The 23,214-nt window shown below is 42.4% G+C and overlaps 1 protein-coding gene across 3 annotated transcripts; it reads left to right on the top strand.

The window, feature by feature from the left end:
- The first annotated feature begins 174 nt into the window (after nucleotides 1-174).
- acin1b (apoptotic chromatin condensation inducer 1b) lies at nucleotides 175-22,813 on the top strand. Of its 3 annotated transcripts, none has more exons than XM_051944105.1 (17): nucleotides 175-347; nucleotides 2,227-2,292; nucleotides 2,375-2,486; nucleotides 2,930-3,003; nucleotides 3,242-4,756; nucleotides 5,129-5,211; nucleotides 10,123-10,243; nucleotides 14,843-14,888; nucleotides 15,976-16,121; nucleotides 16,565-16,711; nucleotides 16,809-16,986; nucleotides 17,173-17,318; nucleotides 18,403-18,510; nucleotides 18,897-19,004; nucleotides 19,600-19,954; nucleotides 21,038-21,135; nucleotides 21,234-22,813. In XM_051944105.1, the coding sequence occupies exons 1-17, from the start codon at nucleotides 213-215 to the stop codon at nucleotides 21,696-21,698; spliced, it is 3,903 nt and encodes a 1,300-aa protein (XP_051800065.1). In that variant the 5' UTR covers nucleotides 175-212; the 3' UTR covers nucleotides 21,699-22,813. The 3 variants fall into 3 exon arrangements, with proteins under 3 accessions (XP_051800065.1, XP_051800067.1, XP_051800066.1); XM_051944107.1 differs by having other exon boundaries at nucleotides 5,132-5,211; XM_051944106.1 differs by having other exon boundaries at nucleotides 3,245-4,756.
- The last annotated feature ends 401 nt before the right edge of the window (nucleotides 22,814-23,214 follow it).

The raw sequence follows: 23,214 nt of genomic DNA on the forward strand, positions 1-23,214 counted from the left end.
GCATTTTTTTAATTTTATTTTTATTTTTAATGTGAATACACATTGATAAATTATTGTGCCCGGTAGGCTAAACCGGGCCATTCATTTCAACAACTCTCACGGTACTGTTATGTGATTCCGAAAACCGAGCGTCTCCGGAAACTGCCGAGCTGTGACGCCGAGCAGCAGCCGTAGCGACGCTTGTTGGAGTTTAGACAAGCGGAGTGAGCAAAATGGCGGACGAAGATATTACGCTTGATGGGAAACCTCTACAATCGCTCCGAGTTGCGGATTTGAAAGCCGCCCTGGAGCAAAGAAACCTCCCAAAAAGCGGGCAGAAAAACCAACTCATCAAGCGGCTCAAAGGGGTAAGTTTTGGCGCATGTTGCAGACGTCTGTGTCGAGTCTGGCTAAGTTCAGCAGGAGGCGAGAGACAGTGGGGGGGGTTAACATTAGAGGCCGTAACGGTGTGTGGGCTCCGGAGCGGGAATACATAAACCTCCGTGCAGTCGTTATTACACATAAACAACAGCTTTTGTTTTCGGCTAATTGTTAATGACAGTACACCGGAACTATTCACCTACCGAGTTCACACTTAATTCGTAACTACTCGCAGTGCACCGTGTTGCACACAGTTGAACTGTGCACCTGTCAAGTCGAGGCCTAAGCCGAGAGTAAGCAAACCAACAGCCGCACATAGTGTACAGTACATGACAGTGCCCGCGCACGCTGTGTGTGTGTTGGGGTTACGAGTGCGCGCCTCGCGATGTAAACACAATTTTACGAGCACTACTAACGACGAGTTTGTACAAATTTCTGTGAGGACATGTTAAATAAACACTATTGTTGTTTTGCACGGTACTTTAAAACCGAAAACACCGAGCCTCGTGGTCAGGATTGTAGAAATACTGAAGTCTTGAGTCAAAGTACCCCCTCCCCCAGACAGTTGTTTGGTAACATATTTTCTGATTATTAAAAACCTAAAGCATATTTTTCGATTTTTACCATTTTTCCTTACTCAATTAATAGTACTCGTAATGTCTAGACATTTTGCATCGTCAAACTAAATAATAAAGACCTTACCGCTCTGCCACCACGGCTGCATCTAACGATTTCTTACATTGTCGATCACGCTGTAGATTAATTTTTCTATTAATCTTCAGTCATTTGGTCTATAAAATGTCAGAAAATGATAAATATTGTTGGTCAGTGTTTCCCAAAGCCGAAGATGATCCTCTAATGTCGTATTTTCACTTTCGAAAACATAATATACTCGCATTTAGAAGCTGAAATAAAATAATTTAGACTTTATTCCCTTTGCCAAATTACTCTGATCGATTAGTTGATTATCAAAATTGTTGAAATGTAATAGTTGACAACTAATCAATCAGTTGTTGGAACTTACATGTCAGATTTAAAACTATTGGGAAGTTGAAGAGTCTTATATTTATGAATTGGCCTATTACTTTAATTACAAAAATGTCATTATTAAAGTGAATAGAAGGGATCGACAGTGTGCAGGGTTATATTTAGTCCTTTCACAGTGAGTTCATTAATTGACCTAAAAGCAGTCAAATGTATTTTTTGAGTCTGTTATCAATTCATTAATAGCAGACGTGCGACACAGGACGACACTACAAGGATAATGGAGTGCCACTTAAAGTACATGTTTGTTGGTGGAGATTGGTTCCGCCAATGCCACGGTGTAGTATTCAATGGTGTGTAAATTAGACTGCGCTAGTTGAACCTTAGAGGTTAGTAGTGCTGTCAGTAATACTATGCAATGAGATTTTTCTGTCATTTTATAAACCTATAATTCAAGGGTAGTAAACTCATTGTATTTATTTTTGGCAAACATGTTATTATCTGTTATTTCATTGAAACTGACTCAATAAAATTTCACTGTTTTATACAAGAATTTACATCCTGTATCGCAAAATAATTTACAATGTTTTGCAGTTGTTTTCTGCTATTTGTGAATCTCTATGCGTTGTTTGAATATATCTCATATCTGATTAATTAAATACAACTTGGATCCATTACAAAAGACAAATCGCTGATGTATTTTTGCACTGATGAGGAGCAGCAAACAGTAACTTACGCAATCGAGGACAGAATTTGTGCAACAGCTATTTCATAAGTCAAAAGAAGCTTTGCAGTGAAGTAATCAGCTGAAGTAAGCATTAGAATACAATGAATACAGATTCAAAATTGTGATGTGTGGCTTGTTTTACTCTTTCCCTGTAGGCTCTGATGTTAGAAAACCTACAGAAGTCATCGTCCTCGCACGGCGGGCTGCAGCCCAACTCTCAGGTAGGAGATTTTTCAAGCTGAGTTAGGTTTATAATCTTTTGCCAACATGTTGAACTAATGTTTGTGCTATTCTGTGTTGTAGATCGGTGAAGAGATGTGCCAGAACAGCTTTATAAAACAATACCTGGCCCAGCAGCAAGAGCTCCTTCGCCAGAGACTGGAGAGAGAGGCGATGCAAGAGGAAGAGGCTGATGGTAAAACACTTGAATAAGCACACACAATCATGAATAGGATTTTTTATGATGTTTAAACATTTGCACTTGGATAATTTTATGTACATATAATTTATGTCATTTAACTTAGTGTCAACATGTTTATAAATGCTCAGATTACAGCAAGCTCCCATAATGGATTATCAAATACACGTTGCTCTTTACTGGAAAAAAAAACAGAAAAAATGTTGTTTCCTCATGGTGTACATTCAACTTTGTGTTACATCAATATAATCAGGTTACCCAGCCACTTTGGACAAACTTAAAAATGACAAAAATGTATATATAGAAAAGAAACTAATTTCTTTTTAAATGCTGTGTTGCCTGATACAGTTTTAAGACTAAATATAACTGGACTGTCTGAAGAATATAATCCTCACGTTGTGGTTGACCTTTCACCCCCGACTCGTGCCGCTGTCTGACAGAAAGCCCAGCAGCACCAGAGGAGGATGAAGACCACTCTGAGGACAATGACAGCTCTTCCTATATCTCTGACAAGGTCAGTAACCTCCACCGTCTGAATAATAAAGTGAGGAAAACAAAGGAACTCGACACATTGGTGTATAAAAAGCTTGTTTTCCATTTTGCAAAGTATATTAATTACTTTTAATCTGTGTTTCTATGGACTGCTGATGAGCTCCTAAAATATCGAAATTTAGCTTGTTAATGCCATAACTCATAGATAGAAAAAGTGCAATCACATTTCCTCTTAGAAGAACTCCATTTTCTGTACCCAGCAGCATCGAACCATTCCGTCCCAGCCCTCTGCGTCCACACATGAAGAAAGAGGAGGAGGAGATGCTTTGATGGGTCATAGCTCTGGTCCTACCTTCCACCTGCAGGAGTCTCCTGAGGCTCCAAGTGCAAGGATGCAGCGAGCCCCCTTTCTCCAAGGACACAAGGAGCCACCAGCGCCCTCTCCTCCCCGTGCAGTTGCCTCCCTGTCAGTGCGTGTTCTGGGACAGCCGGACCGCCAGGGACTGCCCCCTGCTGTACCCCGAGCCCAGGAGAAGGAGGGCACCGCACCAAGTGAACCGGGATCAGCTCACTCAGTCCTCCACCTCAGCAGATCTGCTGGGGGCTCGGCAGGAAGCAACGCCCACGACAACAGCGATGAAGGCGATGATGGTGATGATGAGAGCGACGATGAGGACTGGGGCCCCGGTCCTGGCGGGGCACGAAGGGGGAACAGAGTGCCTCCCTTGCCGCAGCAGATGCCCCCCAGTCTCCCACCAGCGGCTGCAAGATCCAAACGCAAGCTTCAGCCCCCGCAGCACATCCCACCTCCACAGGTACACCACACTCCCATGCAGCTGCGCCACCCCACTCCTCCTCCCTCTCCACCCCCCAACCTGTTCTCCCTGCCTGACACTCCCAAACAGAGCCCACCAGACACAGATGACCATGAGGCAGAGGGTCCCGAAGCTGCTCGTCACCCAAGGGTGGTGCCTTTCCCACCTTCCACCATGCAGAGGCAAGACTCTGACACAAGCTCTCGCTCCAGCAGCCCTGAACCCCCCGTGAAGCGCAGACCAGGTCCCCTTTCTCTGCTTGTACACAAGATGGAGTCAGAGGGGGCTTTTGGTGCCGTGGACACCACATCAGCTGATGGCATGTCAGGAAAGACAGCATGTTCCACTGCCGGGTCTTCTAGTGAATCGTCACTGCAAAAGTTAGAGACAAAGAGGCAACAAGAAAACAGAGAGATGGAGGAAGAGAGGCGACTGAAGGAGGAGAAAGAGAAAGAGCAACAGCAGGAGCTGGAGCGAGAGCGAAGGAAAACACAAGAGCAGGAAAGAGAGAAGAAACGCTTGGAAGAAGAGAAGGAAAAGGAGAGAAAACGACTGGAAGAGGAGAGGAAGCAGTGCCAGAAAGAGGAACAAGAAAAAGAGAGAAAACGTCTGGAAGAGGAGAGGAAACAGTGCCAGAAAGAGGAACAAGAAAAAGAGAGAAAACGTCTGGAAGAGGAGAGGACACAGCGCCAGAAAGAGGAACAAGAAAAGGAGAGAAAACGTCTGGAAGAGGAAAAAGAAGAGGAGAAGAAACGCCAGGATGAGAAGAAGCGAAGAGAGGAGAAACGGTTAAAGGAGGAGCAGGAAAAAGAGAAAGCTGTCAAACAGAGAGTGGTGGTGACTGAGGCCCAAGATTCAGGCTCCTCGTCAGATTCTGACTCTAAATCAGACTCCTCTTCACGGTCCTCACAGTGTTCCTCCTCCTCAGGAGATAAAATCCAACCTGCCAGGCAGCTGAAGGTTAGTGGTCAAGCTGTTGTAGGTATCAGGCATTCTCAAGGGGCACAGATAAATAAAATGTATACTATTTGTGACACCAGGTGGTATGACAGTGGTCTGTAACAGAAATGCTTGAGTGTGCTTTGTTTCTGGTGTTATTTGCCATGCTTGTGTCTGTGCATGTGTTGTTTTCATGCAGAAGTAATTCTGTTTCCAAATTTGTGCAGAAATTTGCAGTTGCTTTCTTTACGTTACCTTTTTCTCACCTTTCAGTTTGCATTTGAAAGAAAACTTGCCTTCCATGGCTAAATATTGAGCTGCATTTTAACGATAACTCTCTTTGGGATATTATAATTTGAGTCTTGCTGTTTTTTATTTTCAATCATTCCTCAGAAGGCAGGCCAACGACAAGACGCAGAAGATGAGAAAAAGATGAACCAGAGTAAAGGGGCAGAGAAAACACACCTTTCAAAAAGGTCAGTAACCATCATTTAAATACATATAACATGAATTGTTCATTTTGTTGTATGGCTGGCTGTATTTCAAAAGTTACACCAGTTATACACCTTTCTTTCTGTGTCACTTTTTCCTGTTTCATGCACTATGTCTGCTATTCAGTGTAATATGACATAAACATATTATTACTGTGAAGCAAAAAAAAAAAAGTGTTTCTGATCCAGTTAGTGTATTTCCAGTGAATTGACCTATTCTTTCTTTATGTTGACACAGATATGTATTGTTCCTAAACATAATTCTGCAATTTTTATACCATCCCTGGATCTAGTGTTTCAGCTGTATCACTTTTAAGAGCTCCTGACAGCAATTACGTGGTTTGCAAAAAATGGAATGTACAGGTCTTTATGACTCCTATTGATCATTTCCCTCCAGAACATTTAATTTGAAGAATAATTTGCCACAGACTAGAGTAGACACAGTATTGTATTTATGATATAAATTTCTGGATATCTCAGCTTGTTACTGCTTTTGCTGGTGATGGCAAAAGATTATAAATCACATTTCAGGATAAATCTTCTCCCATTGGCTGGCAAAATACATGTGGTGAAAATGTATAGTCAGCATGGACTAAATCAGAGGCTTTTGTAGGTATACTGGAAGATGCTGGATGATGAACTTCAGCCAGTAGAAACACGGTTCTCCGCACATCTTTCACAGCTGTAAATATATGTTGAATTTGACAACTTAGAGAAAACATAACAAATTCAATTCGTCATTAATGACTCCACTGTGTTTAAAGTGTGGATCAGTTATGCATCTCTGTGGAGCAGTAGGTATATAATGTCACCACTCCTGGAAGAAAGAATCAGAGCCTGTGCATAATGTCAGGCAGTATATTCAGTGCTTTCAGAGATATTCTAACATACACACAGCATGTGTGCTACTGCAGCAGATGAAAGATTTAATGCAGTATTTTTTGCTAGCACTTGGTGTTTAAGAAAATGAACTCTGGCCATTTTGTATAGAAGAGATTACCATGCAACAGCAGATACTTATAAAATAATTCTAATACCTGTCCGTAAAATATTTAAGAACATTTCCATCATAGCATACCAACTCATGTACACTAAGTAATGTTTTTGTGAAGTGATTATTACAAGACAGAGGTGATGATTTAATCCCATTTGTGCAGTATTTACTACTGCAACAGAAAGGGCCATGTCTGCACTGAAGTCAGGTGAATAAAATAGGGTGCATTATGTCTGTCTGCGTTTTTTAAACTGTCTTGTAATGTCTGTGTATCTTACTCTTTCAGTTGTATTGTTTCATGCCTGGGGTGTTGATAAACTGCTTGGTTGTGTAAAAGGTGGAAATAATTTACTTTTATGTACAGTTTGTCATCCTATAAATACATATACCAAAAGAAATAGTCAATTTAATCTGATTTAACAGCTCAATGATTTCTCATTTATGCCTCATAGCGTGCTGTGTTTCTAATCAGGCATTCAATGAGGCAGCCCCACAGCTGTTGTCGAAAGGGTCCTTTTCCGCGTCACTGTCTTCCTCTGGTGCCTTTTTCGTGTAATTTTCTGTCGTTGCTGGCAGCGGGAGCCCTATTTTCATTCAATGCAGTTCATTTATTAATCATTACCTTGTGATTAAATTTCGGTCTGCGTCACATTTGAAAGTCAAGCTGAGCTTTTATTTTTGAAGTCGCGGACCGGAAGTTAGTCCTTATACAATGTGGGAGGCTTGACGCTGGTCTCGGTAGCCAACATGGCCGTCATGCATGCATTGCATCCCTGATACCGACGCAGTATACGGCTAATCAGCGATAAGAACAGCAGTACCGGATATATTTTTTTAAATTTCGCGTTACCGATTTGAGCCCACACCTGAACGGAACATCAGCCAGCGACAGGGTGTCATTTTTTAATCAGCGGGGGTTCCCTTTCAAGGCCGGCCGTAATGCTGTCCGAAGGCAACAAAAACGGGTAAGAGTGAGCCAGAGGGCGACTCAAGGCTTCAGGTTGCTGCTGGTACTTTTACCCCACTCGTCCAGATATGATCAGGGATACATTAGTCGGTCTCAGCGTGTCGTTTTGCGCCGCTCTACGCTGCCGGTTAGCCAGTAGCTCCTGCCTTACTGATAAATATCTTGTCATCAGTTCACGTTGGCCTGGTTAGGAGCGGGTTACATGTTCGCCCATGTGAGGAGGACCGGGGGTGGGGACGTCGGTGAAAGCCTTTTGTTGGTTGAAGGAGCAGGGAAGATCTTTTTTGGGGGGAAGGGGGTCTTCTTTCTTTGATGATTGCCTAAAATAGCTTTGCATTGAAAGAAACATTAATGAATAAATAATGACCTGGGATCTCATGGTGTGATGAGGAAGAGCATGTAGACGTTGATTTCCTCCCTGCTGTCTTTCCTATTGACCCCTTCATTTTCTTTCATGCTAGCAGCCAAGAGATTTGGTTTTATCCTTTTTTCAGAGCAAACTTTTTATTATGTCAGGCCTTTCCTTACAGATGTTTTGTTGTTAAACCGACAGAGGACAATATTTGTATTTTTGGGTCCGTGTGGCTATAGCTGTTACTGATCTCCCTGTTGTCAAGGGAGATCATTAAAGCAGACATCTGTTAGTTGTACAGTCCGTGTGAATGGTCCCTTATGGTGTGATATTATGCTCCCAGCTGGCACCAGCACTCACACTGTGGTCCCCTGGGAGCTGACTACATGTCTGATTTGAGCAGTGACACTGTTTTAGTCCGGTTCATGTGATCATGTTATTAATTTGGAGTTAATCTGTGTAATTTTGTTGATCTGTCATAAATAAGTCTGGTTATGTTTAGTCAGGGTTTTTTTTTAAAGAAATTAGTACGTTTTACAGATTGTAATATTGATCATTGGTTTAAAATTGTACTTTAGTGTGCTTCCTCATTCTTGCCTAGTCATATGAATACAAAGCTGTTTGAAGAGTGGAGCAGGAGGACTTCAAGGCCGTTACTTGAGAAGAAAGAGCCAAGCATCACACAGTTAATATCTTAGCCTTTCTCTCTGAGTGATCATTTCATCCCCTTGCTCTGGTCTTTCTTGATCCTGAGGGATTGTATTTCAAGTTGACATCTGTCTCCCTTTATACCCTGTGCAGGTGTGTTTCTGGCCTTGTCCATGAGTCGCACACACTTGTAGACACTGACATCCACACCAAGGGCGAATGAAGAAAATCTGTGTGTGGTTTGGAGGGAGAAAAAATGCTGTCCTGTTACTAACACTGCTGCCAATGACTAATCTCTCGAGAAGGAGGTTGAACAGGCTCTCCTAAAGCACTGGGTAGATTTCAGTAATACAGAGAATAACATTACAGGCCCTCTTTTGAAATATGTAGTGAAGCTACAGGCTATCTAGCATGATAAGGGAGTAAGAGATAAGCTAAAACTTGGCTGCCGGAGCAGGCCATATGAAACTGAGTAAATATTATTGGTTAGAGAGATATCTTACAAGTGCTGTTTCCAGTCTCCAAAATGAATAAAGGGCATAGCTTTTATTGTTTGGTTCCAACACAAACTACAAATCACCTAGTTGAAAGAGTTATTTGATATCTTTTGATAAAAGGGACTCACAGTTTCTTCCCAGTGCGTGAAATTGACTATCTGTCACATGTATCTTTTCAGGATGTTGAATACAACCCCTTTGGCTAAAGGAAATTACTGTAGACATTTTCTGCTATTTTTTCATCAACCTTTTGAGATCAAAAAGTTAATTCATGATCGAGGAATCAATTTCAAGCAGATTAACTAGTGATCAGCACGTGCACTTTGTGATGTTTCTAAATGAATAACACTGCATTGCTGCTTCAAATTTTAAGTTTTTCTGCTGTGACGGATGAAAAGATTACCATTGAACTCGAGACAGAACATGTTGCTGATTCATGTACCGGCATCTAGATTTGTTCACTGTCACTACCCAACAATTCATGGTTTGATACTTTTCAAAAACAGGAAGCAGTTTTACAGATCTCCCATTAAATGCAAACCATGAAGTACAATGCAAAGAACTGCTCAAACAGCAGAGGAAACTGAGCACGGTAATAAGAGTGAAGGATGCTAGAGGATGAGATTCTCCCACCTACAGGGTGCTGCCTTGGTGCTTGTGTCATCACATGGAGGCGGCAGAGGAGGCTTTTGATAATGCTGGTAGGGGAAGTTAAGGAGGGGGAAGCTAAAATACAGTGATGACATCTGCTTGTTTTATGTCCATCCTAGATAACGGTGATAAAATAAAACAACATGAGAGGAAGCGTTTGTGTGAGGTCTGACTCACAGTAACCACAGTGCGTGGTTTTCATTGGCTGAGTTAAAGGTGGGGGTTTTTCTATAACGACCGTGCGTGGATCAGATGAAGACCACACATGGAGGCATCTGTGAGCGTATGTCATGAAGTATGAGTTAGTTTGAGGAGTGTTTGTGACCCTGGGTGTCAGTTTGCTGGTGAGTTATTTATAGCAGGAGTGACCCAGATCAGTGGCCTCCAGCACCCTTCCTCTGACTCTTCCAGTGTTCGCCTCTGTCTTGTCCTACACATCAGTTTCTCCTCTTACACTAACCCTGTCTTGAGAGCTGAGCTTAAAAGTAGTCTTGGCCTGTCTTTGGATTGCCATCAGCTAGTGCCACAACTGACCGTTATTTTCTTCACTCATTATTCTGCTGATTTGTTTTCTTGATTAATCATTTGGTCTATAAAAGGTCAGGTAAGACAACAGTCCCACCCGCTGAGAAGGTATTGACAGAACATGTAAAGTGCTAGCAGGCTTTGTCATCATATTGATTGGGTGTGTGGTTATGGTCAGTATCGGTGCTTGCTAAAAAGAATAAGATGATGACCTATTTTGCCCCACCCTTCCCTCCTCACCCTGACTGTCTTCCTCCTGCAGGGAGGTGTCGGAGCCCAGCGCCGCTGCTGTGACGGAGGTGGAACCAGACTCAGAGAGCTCCATGGCTGAGCAGCCAGCCTCTGGGGCTGAGCCGGAGAACAGCGAAGGCCGCCTGGAGGAGGTAAGGTCACTGAGAGGGTGTGGGTGCCTCTAGCCTCTGTCTCCCACTAACCTGCATCCTCACTCATATAAAAGCATGTGTTATTAGCAGTGCAATTTGGGCAACTCACTCAAAACCAACACACCCTCTGTCGTTTTTTAGACAATCCTAAATACCTTTGGCACCAGTGAAGATTTATTTATTTTAGCAACAACTCAGTATGTATTTACATTCTTTTAATCTCTTAAATGACTATAAAATTACCACAAATGTGCATAGGTGGATGAACAGGGGCTGAGTTGGAATTGGGTCCTGGGGAAAATAAGAATGAACTCATCCTTTCCATCTGCTTTTAATGCAACTAATATTTCATAACAAGCTCATTCATGTAGATGATCTCTCACACGTCCAATGTCTGTCTGAGCCCTGCAGAGGTATGTTGATGCTGCTGGACTGAACGTCGTGATGTCACACTGAGTTGAATTACACATCAACGCTGCAGAGAGTGCATGCTTCTTATATCACTGTCGTTGTGGAGTGTATGTTTGGGGAAGGGGGGAAGAAACAAGGGTGAGCTTAAAGGCCCTGACACACCAACTCGGCAATCAACCTTTGCTTAGTGACTGTGTTTGACTGCGCCATAGTTATTGTGGTGTATCCAGAAATGGGAACACCATTTGGCTTTTATTGGCAACGATTGAGAATGCTGAATTGGTGCTCGAGGAGTGAGTGAAAGGCAGCTCTTGCCCTCGTTTTTCTGCTTTGTGATTTCACAGATTTTGTTCCACTTTCTGTTTATTTTCTCCCCTCTACCTTTTGTCCTTGTAACAATACGAGTTAAAAGCAATGCAAAACCCTACAGCGCCTAGTGTAATTTTTTCTCAGCTATTCTCAGTTGTTTTTCTGACCCACAATGAGACTGTTTTTCTATAAAAACCTTGACTGCTCAGCTTTTTTTTTTTATAATCATGCACGTCAGCCTCTAGGGATGAGCTGTTGTCTTTGCAACATTTAATACTTTTGTTAGCACAAACACCCGCATTTGGTGTGTCAGGGTCTTAAGAGTCATCACATCAGAATAGAGTGTGATATTTTATGCTGTCACAAGTTGTTGATCTTCCCCTTTAATTAATAAGGTAGCACATTTCTACATTTAATGTCACATTTACAGCCTAATTATATTCATGCATAGAGGGAATTGTTGCTAGAGCTCATTATGACGTTACTGTTACAGATAAAGCTTTTATCAATAACAAGTTCCTGCTATTGAAACCGGTTATAGAGCAGAATCCACAGAGGAAAATCACAGATTGCATTTTAGGCATGCTTTTATGTCTAGAGTACCCAAATTAGATTTACTCGTGAGCTTTTATGCTGTTGAAGTTATTATCAGCATGTGTCTATCTTAATGGTGTGTGTGTGCGTGTGTGTTCGTGGCTTGTTTCCTCGTTGGGTTTGCATGAGTAATGGACCGTGACATTGTGTGTAGAGATGCATCAGGGCTTGTTTCTGCAGTTTCTTTCAAACTATTTTCACCCTCTGCTCTCTCCCTTACTCCTTTCACACTGCTGCTCTCTCACTCTTGTTCACTCTCTCTCTTTCTCTCGCTGTCTCTCTTCCCCTCTTTGTCCCCTTACTTTCCATCTTTTGCCTTTGTATCCCATCATGAACGCTTCTCTCTCACTATATATATTTATGGTGTGATTGCTGTTTAAAACCCCATTGATTGCTTTGTTATGAAGGTGCCCATGCCTCTTCCATTGCCCCTATTGGTACCTGCTGCGTACTACTACTACCACCACCACCAACACCTCCTCCACTCCTCCTCCTACTCCTCCTACAACTCCTGTCCCGCTAAGCCCAAGTGCGTCGCTGGTACCTGAGTTAGGCCCAGAGTCTGCAACCCCATGGCACTGAGTAAAGCCTGAGCCTGCAAGGCCTCCTGTGTAGCCCTCCAGTGACACGCTGAGCCAGCAAGAACTGGAGCTCGCATCAGACCACCACCGACAACAGTGGCAGCCATGGTAACTGCAGCAGCACACAGTTGTCATGGTAACCCAGCGACGGGTTGGAAGCCCTCACGCTGATCTGAACCGGTCTGGACTGTACCGCACTGTGTGGTGATGACGAATGAAGGGTTACGGGAGCGGGGGGTGGCTAACTCTTCAATCGCCTTCCCCTCTCCCCACTTTTCCCATCTGCCATTTTGAGGATACGCACAGTCTACAAGTGTCATCCTTCAAAAGCCAGATGTGAATCAAGAAAAGATTCCCCAGCTCTGCAGCTTTGTTTTTCTATCTACCTCTAACCCCATGCTGCCCTCTGCCTGTGGGGTGGAGTAAGGACATTGGACTGCTGCAGGGATTGAGCATTGATACAGTCACTGTTTGAGGAATTACACTCTGAAAGACACTCCAGTGGAGTAACTAAAATGATGTTCTTACAAGTGATGATTGTAGGACTGTTTTTAATGGACAGTATTGTGGATAAGACCTGTTTCTTTGGACGTGATGTGAACATGTGGGCATTTACTCACATTTTTTCAAACATCTGGGACACTGCCTGGACGAGCTGGCCCGCCTTTTAAAAGAGACTGCAAGTAAGATTATGCACTGACTGTGCATGTAAATTGTGTCACCATTACCAAAGTTGCTATTGAGACTGTTTTCCTGAATTCTGCACCAGTTCCAGCTGCAATAGAGACTTTAAAGGACTCGCATTGCCAAGGACAAATAACATGACACAGATTACACACTGTGGCTTTTTGTGAGTACATGGTGCCACTGATCGTCCACACTTGCCCAGGAAAAGTGGATATAGTCAACAAATCAGAGCCTGTTCCTTCTCTGCAGCCACACTGTCAGTGGACTGGAGTGTGACTCAGTGGATGTTTCAACAAGAGGTTTGGATGTCCTGCCTCTGCTCTGGACCTGACAGATGGACGGCTGTGGTTGTTCCTGTTACTTATTTATTTATGTATCCATCTCCTCACTACACCCACAGTTTGGCCATTGCATTTTGTATGATTTCATGTGGGTGGAGAGACGCTGATGCCAGGAGTTCCATTTGCCCATTTTGACTTCTTCTCTGGATTGTAATTTACCAAAGACTGGATTATTTTTACCATCGTTTTTCCCATTAAGAGACTGATGACGGATCTTGCTTCTGTGCTGTGAAAGCAGAAACCCAAATGGACAAGCAACACCTCACAGATAACCTGCAGTCATGTTGACATTTCATTTGCCCTGAAGTGTCACAAAGGCTTTGAGGACTGTTTGTTATCTGTGATAATAAAGGACAATAGCCTCCAGCTCTACAGGTTTTTATCTCATCAGAAGTACATCACAGATCATGGACTCTAACAAAGTAAACCTCATCCCGCTAACCCCGTCACAATCCATCAGAAGACACTTTGAAACTTCCCCAAAAGACTGAAATGTGACTCTGTGACCAGCAGTCAGTCGAGAAAAGTCCTTCCCAGCCCTGATCAAGAAAAAAAGTCCAGTCCAGTGATCAGTTCCTGCCTGGTGGCTAATCTGCACACTCAAATCGAACCCTCACTCCTCTGGCTTCTCTGATTGGATCCTTGTTGCCTAGATACAGTTCACACTGTCGTGCGGTTGGGCCATAGTCGAGCCAGTAAGGAATCAGGTGTCAAATGGTACCAGGAAATGACTTGTCATTATTCCACTGTTTAAAATGTATACATTTTTAAAGGAATAGTTATATGGAAGAGTCTTTCTCTTTCCTTCTGATCTTTTTTGTAAATGAGAGGAGTGAATTACTGCCCTCGTAATTTAGTCCAAATTTTTGATTGACATGTACTGCAATTTTTGTATATTTGAACTCCTACTACGGTGATCTGTTGCTAATATGACAAATCTTTATGTTGAATTTAAACTGCAGTAATGATCACTCCGCTTACAGATCATTGAGTCTTCAACACTCTGTTCTCCACTTCTGCTCATTGGCTCGAATAATATTTAATGCCGTCACTCATGATTCAGCTACATGCAATTACTTTGATGCTTAATGTGCATCATGGAGATGTCAGCTCCTCACCAGAAGAACACAGAATAATAGTAGGAGGTTACTTTGAACCGTTCTGCTATCATCAGAAAATTTATATCCTACACAGAGACAGGATCCACTTACATGCACAGATGCTTTTGTAGTCTTTATTTCCTTCTGTTCTCAGCGTGCTCTAATGGACACAATCTTGTAATAACAGACCACATTAAGATATGACCCAGTTTGAGTTTCACGTAGGTCTACTCATGTCCTAATGTACTTCATGTACTTGCTTCTCCTTGTGTTGAGTCAATCTCACACACATAAGTAGGGAGGCATAAAGATTTCTCTCCGCGTCTTTGAGCAGAAGTGGATGGCGGAAATGTGTCTGGAGTCTCTATATCGACCAAAGAACCCTGTCGTTAATGTGGTACAATTGGAGTCTTCAGGCCTCTGTTACTTTAACCCTTCGTTCCCCACCCCTCCTCCACTTTTCCTGTTTCACCTCTTCTCTGTTGATGCCTGTTTGGGTCCAGACTCTTGGTTCTCATCTTGCCCCACACCCCTGGGGTTTCTGTATGTTCTCTTTTTGTCTCTCTGTCTTTCCAGAGCACCACTCCTAAGGCTTTTGCTGCTCGCAAGATATCCTTAAACAGTAAGTATACCAGTCACACGCTTTTCCGTCTCCTGGACCAGAAACATGAAGAATAAAGTCCTGTACAGAATACAGGAATGCATCGACGTTCTTACTAGTGATTTTGTGAACATGAGGGTCGCAGAAAATGCAAAGTTTTAGGTCCACCTGATCTCCAAATGTATTTCATTTTAAAATTTTGTATGAAAGTTGTAGTTCAGTTGTACATTTTTTTTCATTTTTGTAAGATGTTCATTTGCAAGAGGACCAAACCAAAGTATTCTTGTGTGGCATTTAAAACCAGAGGAAAGGTCTTGTGTCCTTTTTTTTGGCAGGATCCACAGCAGAAGTTCTGACACTTTTGTCAGTAGTGTAATTTCTGCCAGCTTTAATGGATTTTTTAAAATAATTGATTGAAGCTTGTGACTTCTCAGAGCAAACAGCAGCGGATTAGACACTAGGCTCCTCTGACTGTGGCTTATACATAGATTAATTTATCCCTTTGTGGCTGGAAATGTTGATAGAAATAAAAGAAAATGTGTTTCTCCCAAAACATTGGAGTGTTTTGGTAGAAACACAGTGATTCATAATTGATATTGAAACAAAAGACTTAATGTGCTGGTTTGGCTCACAACACCTTGAAAATCATTAGGTTGCATTATTTCCTGCAGTTTTAACACGCTGCAGCAGGGATCCTGTCTGTGCTTGTGGCCTCACAAGTGCACACTGTGTTTAACAACTTCCTTTTTTTTCACTGTATAAAATGCTTTCCATAAGCTCTGTGTGGTGGAAGGCCTGAGTGAAGAATAGCTGCTTAGACAAACCACAGCAAACATGTACCAACTAAACAAAATATTATTTTAAATACAGAGCTATTAGAAAAGAGGTAGGGAAATGATTTCATCTCTCAGTTACAGTTCTCAATCCTGTAAACTTTAATTGTTTAAACCCTACCCTCAGCAGAACAATTTGGGTTGAAATATTTAAGCAATTATTTCTGCTTTTAGGCTATCAGCTTGCAGTAACTTGTCAGTTGAGTTCTGTTCAACAGAGAGGAAATAATCCATCTTCTCAGCCATAAATCACATTTTTTTTTTGACTCCTGCAGGCAGCAAGACGTCTCCAGCCACTACGGATGGAGGAGCAGGGGAGCCTGATGGAGGAACCGCAGCAGGGAGGAAGAGGCGATGGGGCTCCAGCACAGCAGTGACAGCTAAGAAACCATCCATCACAATTACCACCGAGTCCCTGAAGGTACGGACACGGCACGGGGACGAGCACCTGGTGTCCAGCAGATCTGAGAAGACTTGTCTAAAATACGGGAGACTGTGATTGTTGTTAGTGTTGCTGGTGTTTTACATTAAAACTACCTTTAAGAGTTTTTTTTTCTGGTTCGAAAAACTATGTTGGCTTGAGGCGTTAATAAGAACAGTTGTATGTAAATATTACAATTCATGTTTAAATCACATCATAGAAATGCATTAAATTTTGACACGGTAACCGTGTTGACAGGGTGAATATTTGGAGATTTTATTCACATAATCGGTCACTTTCTGGATTGTGAAAAATAAATTTGGACACCTAAAACTGAGCAATATTCCTCTTGCAGTCTAATAGCTAAAAGATGAAGTTCAGTTATTCACATGCTTCTCCCTGTCTTATCTTTTCCTTGATGTCCTCCTGTCTTTGTGCTTTAGTGTTTAATCCCAGACATCAAAGTAAACCAGGAGGCAGTGGTGGAGCTTCACCCAGAGGAGCTGCAGTTGTCTGGAGATGAGGAAAACCTGGACGCTAACCAGAGCGACCCGGACAAAGGCCTCAAGATCCGACGCACCGTCACACAGGTACGCATATCAGTGCTGTTTAGCATTTTCTTTTCTTTTATTGCCAACAGAAATACAAACTAGGGTTTCTGTTTTCCCACCTGGTCCTTCTCACCAGGTTGTCCCAAGTGACAGCCAGGAAAATGGACAGACAAATGAAGAGGAAGAAGAGGTTGAGAAACCAGAGATAAGAGAAAAGCAACGGAGGGCATCAAGAGACAAAAGGAAGAGCAGTCTTTCTGAGGAAGCTTCAGAAACACAGACATCTGTCAGCCTCGACGGAGAGGCAAAGAAGGGTAAACTGCCTCACTGAAAAGTTTGTGGGATTTTAATTGCTATAAATGACTGGAGATAAATCTCTTTGCTGCCTTCTGCCTCCCATCATCCTTCTGGCAGTACTTCATCCTTTGCCGTGTCCTTAATTACAAGCATTCCTGCTTTTCACAATCACTCTCCTCACCTCTCCCTCATCTTTCCTTCAGTTACCCCGAGTGACAGTCTGGTGCGTCGCTCGATTAGTCAGCAGAAGTCTGGTGTGTCTGTCACCATCGACGACCCCGTCCGCTCAAACAAGCAGCCATCGCCGCCTCGTGGGAAAGTTTCAAACATCATTCATGTGACAAACCTGGTAAGTTTGTCATTCCATGTTTAAGTCTGTTCCACTGGCGGTTGCACCATTCTGTCAAGCTGAAATTAATTCACAAAACAGACAATTCTGTTTTCTTGTTTCTTTGCTGAGTTTAGGCCTTTAACCTTCCCCTCTTGTGGTACAAAATAAATCAGATTTTCTTGAATGAGGTGTATTGTCTTGATGCCAGTGATAACCGCAGTCATCACCATCCCCATAATTAGAGTCAAGAACACTTAGCCAGGTGTTATGACTGTAGTTAGGCATCATCTGAAGTGGGCATGACTGAACACACAGCGACAAGACCAGACATTACACATTTAATGACTAGCGTTTTTACATTTTTTAAACTTGCGTCACAGGAGCAAAAATGGAGGTTACACATGGGTCAAAGATTGCCACCCGATGTCACTAATCTTAGGACTGCTCCAACACAGAATCCAGAGAACGCTTGAAAAACTAAAGTGAACCATTACGATTTTTTTTTTTTTTTTTAACAGAAACCAAAACTGATGGATTAAATAGTTAAAATGTAGAAACAACTTCACAATTTTGGACACCAAAGATGTAAAATTTGAGAGTGGCACTAGAGAAAATATGTGTTTTTATCTAAATTTTTGTTTTATGCTGAAGCATTAATGATGTCAATGTAGAAACTCTGTCTTTGTTATGAAGCATTGAACAAGTGGAAAATCTAACTTACCGGTGCCGCAAACAAAACAAAATCACTAGGTGTCTTTCTCTGATTAATGCAAATGTTTTCACAAGATTTCATGGAGATTATTTGTTGTTTAGGTATGTTGTTATGACCCAGTATGTTGTACTGACTGACATTATCATCCTTAGAGCCACACCACCAGAGGTTAAGCCGTTCTGCTCTTTTTGTCCTTGTTTCTGCCTTGTTTTACCAAAATTAGCAACTTTTCTTCAATACATTAAAAAATACACAACCCAGGGGCAAAAATCCACTATTTTTATCTACATTTTCTCTGCTCTGTTGATTTGCTTTTCCCTCAGTGTGAGCGTGTCAACCTCTCTCATTCGAGTTGTTGACGGTTGTCCTACTTTGTTTTTTCCCTCTCAGGTACGACCCTTCACTCTGGGCCAGCTCAAAGAGTTACTGAACCAGACAGGCAGCGTGGTGGAAGAGGGATTCTGGATCGATAAGATTAAATCTCACTGCTACGTCACCGTGAGTACCAACTTCCATGGAGTAGGTGCATGATGTTAACCAGCTGCAAACTGGCAAATTTTGAACACGTTGTTCTTCGACAAACCTCTAAATTCTATTCAGTGACCAGTGTTTGGTGCTGTGTATTAAAACAAGCTCCCAACACACACAACCCAAAGCAGTTTATCAGTATTCACATGGAGTGTGTTTTTGGAACTACTGAAAGGCATATTTGAGCTTCAGCAGTAATAGAATAATTTGCATAATAGTTGTCACCATCACCTCTGTGTTCTCATCCATCTGGCTCCATCTGTTCCTGTCTATTTTTGCAGCGTGTTGGTTGATATATGATTAGACTTGATGTAATGGCGATTTTCTGCCTCTGTTCTTTCCTCCTGTTCTTACAGTACGCTACATCAGAGGAGGCAATCGCTACCAGAGCTGCACTCCACGGGGTCAAATGGCCAACGAGCAATCCCAAAGTGCTTAATGTGGACTTCTGTGAGCAGGACGAGGTAGGAAAGGACAAAAATGCTAAAAAACGAAGCAAACTGCATCGCTGTCAACACACACACACTTGATGTGATATGAATTAGAATACAGTAGACAGAGGAGAGGATATTCTCCTGCTGCTGTGGTTGTTTCAAAGGGAGGAAAAACAGTCATGTCTAGGCAGAAAATAGATCAAAATGTTCTCTTAATATACCTGGAAAATGTGGCTAAAGAAATCAGACATTTCAGCTTTAAGAAATTGTCAACTTAAAAGTAGCTGAGAATCAAAAAGCCTCTGTTAATGATCACTCCTGCAGACCCCAGTGTGCTTGAAGGCAACTAGTGCTATGAAAGGTAAAAGGCATAAGGAATGAAATATTAACAAGTTTATTTCTGGAGCGTTTCAGATGAGCATCCACATACTGTACTGCCTGCCCTCAGGGATTTTTGAAAAGTTGTGTCCACTGTCAAGTTCTCCACCATGTCTGTGCAGATGGACTTTTCTGTTGTAGAGCCAAGCCTACATGTTTTATTAAAAGTGCTCCATTTACATCAAGTGTGTGTTTAATTCTCTTTACGCATTTTTTTCCCCCTCATCCCTGTTATTTTTCGTCACAGCTGGACTTTCACAAAGGCGTCCTGAAGCCAGACAGGGAGGAGGAACTCGTCGTCCAGCCAGGTGCTCCTCAGAACCGGCTGCCCCCTCTGATGCCTGAGCGAGACCGGGACAGAGACCGTGAAAGAGACCGGGAGCGAGAACGGGAACGGGACAGAGGTGTGCGGGATCTGTGGGCAGAGCGGGAACGAGAGATGCAGCGCCGGGAAAGGGCGCGAGGAGAGCGGGAATGGGACCGGGACAAGGTCCGGGAGTTCGCAAGACCGGGAGAGGACGAGCAACGATCTAGATCCAGAGACAGAGAGAGGAGGAGGAGGGAGAGAGCCAAGAGCAAGGAGAGGAAGACCGACAAGAAGGGTAAGGCACCTTCATGTGATTGGAACTAACCACGAAGGGAAAAAGGAGAGGAGAGAAAAAGCCTAAATAAACTCATGAATGTCATAATAATTTGTCAATTGCCAAATGGAAGACCGTAATCACTATCACAGGTTTTAGTCTGCTTGTGGGGTTTTGCTGGCCATTGTGAAAATCATGTTGTGTTCTACAGAGTTCTGTAAAACTTCTACAAATGGTTTTATTATTGTGGATATTAGTGGGGGAAAACACTTGAAGAAAAGCAGCCCAATTCAAAGAATTGCAGTGGGAACATAGTTGTACTTAAAACATGAATCGAGTATACAATCTTAACTCTTCTGCTGTCTTCATTTACAGGCACCAAAAAATATTCTTTCCTTGTCTGAAAAAAATTCAGCAAAAAATTCCCCAAATTTCTGAAAATTTGCAAAACCTTCAGGAATAAAATTCCAGTAATTCCTTAAAAGTAAAAAAAAAAATCCTCTGTATTTGGCAAGAAAAGTCTTGTAAATATTTTCAAACAGTGAGTAAAAATCTTCAAAAAAATCCTAAAAATATTTAAAGTAATTACATATATATATCAATCAAACTTCTCATATTTTCTTTAAGAGCATTCACATAAAAATCAACCAAAATCCAGCTAATTTCACTGGATTTTGGTTGATTATTTTTTTTGTGAGTGTTCTTAAAGAAACATTTTTAAAATTTCTTTTTTTCCACCAAAAAATGTTCAAACACTTCCCAAAAATGTTGAAAATGTGGACATCAGAAGTTTCACTGTGAAAATATATATTTTTTCCCACATTTTCAAACTTTAAAACGGGTCAAGTTTGATCCACAGGACGACGTGAGGGTTAAGTCGACCTAATGATTATCTGTTTAGGTACTAATATCTGCATAAAAGAACTTCTTACTTAAAAAGAAACAGACCAACATATTCAGTACGCCCAACAGATAAATGCTGTCATGCTCCAACTCTGTGCAGGTGTTTCTAGGGATAATTTAGAAAAATATGTCTTTAAACACAGGCTGAGTTGTCTTCCGCTGTTTGAGAAAACTTACCCCTTTGTGTTTTCTCACTGACAGAGAAAGGAGATGAACCTCCAGCCAAACTGCTGGACGACTTGTTCCTCAAAACCAAAGCAGCTCCATGTATATACTGGCTTCCCCTCACCGAGGAGCAGGTAGGTCCTACACACACATGCAGTGTTTAGTCTGTTGCATTGAGTGCTTTCAGATTTCTCTTGTACTGTGCATCTGAACTGTGCTCTGTGTCCACCAGGCGGCGCAGAGGCTTTTAGATCGCACAGAGCGGCAAAAGGAGCGCGAGCGAAGGCGCAAAGAGCAGCAAGAGGAGGAGGACAAGAAACGGGAAGAGGAGAAGAAGGAGAGGCTGAAGGCCCGGGAGAAGGACGGCGGCGTGGCGGCGAGCGGCGGGGCAGCCGGACGAGCAGCCGAAGGAGACCGAGAGCGGGACCGAGGCCGAGACAGGGAGGGAAATCGCAGTCGAGACAGGGAGGGAAATCGCAGTCGAGACAGGGAGGGAAATCGCAGTCGAGACAGGGAGGGAAATCGCAGTCGAGACAGGGAGGGAAATCGCAGTCGAGACAGAGAGGGGGACCGTAGCCGAGACAGGGAGGGGGAGAAGAGGTGGGACAGCAGCCACCGGCCCAGACGACCGTCTCCAGGCGCCGGTAGTGGACGACGGTCTCGCAGTCGTAGCAACCCCAGGGACAGACGCCGCTGAGGGCCTGGAGGCCGCAGGGAAAGCTGAAGAGTGCTAGAGGGGGGAAGCAGCGTAGCAGAGGACGCAGCAGACAGGAAGTCTTGGGAGGGAGTGTTTCCACGTGGCCAGACGTCTCTCTCGCCTCATGTTCAGGACTTGTGTCTGCCCCTCGCTACCTGCCCCACTGTGCTTTAACTCGTCCACTTCGACGCCAGCGTTGTCTTCCACACACTTCTGCCATTTCCCCCCTCCTGCCTTCTTAATGTTCTCACACATAATCCTGATTACATTTGTAGGAAAATGTCAGTTCATCTTTCTCCTGTCCCGCGCTCTTCTGTTCTTTGTCTTCCAAAAGTAAAATTCTGTCCTTTGTCCTGTAGAGAGCAGCGTTCCTCCTCGTCTCTGTGTAGTGCCGTCAGAATTCTCCTCCATTGAAGAAAAAGAAGCAGAGGGCGGTTGTTTTCTGGCTTCATTTAGTCCCGCTGAGGTTTGGGAGCCCGCCTCTTTATTTTAGTTCTGCGGGCACACATTTCCTTCCTCCTCACAGCCCTGTAATATAACCAGATAAAAATAGATCCCTGACCTTCACATATTTTCTAGCGTAAGTTGTAATGTTCCAGTCTTCAGCACTAAGTTGTTGTTTTTTTACTCTTACAAGCAATCCTTGTGAAAGTGAGGAACGTTATTTTGTTTTGTTGAAGTATTCTGAATCATGTTTTGTTTTGTTTCCACCCTTGGGGGATTTTTGTGCTTTACAGCAAGCAACGTTAGAGTAACAAACAAAAGGTGCAACTGGTCTCAACACTGTAAAGTAGGAAGAGACGTGGTCTTATGCCTGAATCTGTATTTAGGGGATGTTTAAGGGGACTAGGAGAGGAAATGAAATTCTTCGATTATTATGGGAAGCTGAGTTTCTATTCTCAAACACGTCCTCTGACCCTTCAATCATATATTTAAGAGGAGAATACGAATAAAAAGTTTATCTTCTAATAGAGTAATGGTTACAATTTTAATATTTTTAATTTTGTTTGTAGCTTGAAACATTTTAATTTTGATTTTTTTCCCCCATTTTCTCCTGCCAGTGCTGAATGTACCTGAGAATTTAACAAAAGTGATTAAATTTAAATTGGTTCTCACATTGTTTGCTTGGATGTTTTTCTTTACCTGCTTCATGACCACACTGAGTCACTGAATGTTACTCACCTTCATCTGTTTAACCCTCCTGTTGTCCTCATTTATAGGCACCAAAAAATTGTGTTTCCTTGTCTGAAAAAAATCCACCAGATTTCTGAAAATTTGCAAAACCTTCAGGAAGAAAATTCCAATAATTCCTTAAGTTTTCTTTAACCCTTGTGTGACATTCGCTGTTTTTTGGTTGATTTTATTTCTGAATGTTATTAAAGAAAACAAGTTTTACTGACAAATGTAATCAATTTTAGATTTTTAAAAAAATATTTACAAGAATGTTCTTGCCAAATTTGGGGGATTTATTTTTTAAATAAAATTTAAGGGCTACTTAAGAAATTATTGGAATTTT

Source organism: Acanthochromis polyacanthus, chromosome 23, assembly GCF_021347895.1.
Source record: "Acanthochromis polyacanthus isolate Apoly-LR-REF ecotype Palm Island chromosome 23, KAUST_Apoly_ChrSc, whole genome shotgun sequence".
Taxonomy (NCBI): Eukaryota; Metazoa; Chordata; class Actinopteri; family Pomacentridae; genus Acanthochromis; species Acanthochromis polyacanthus.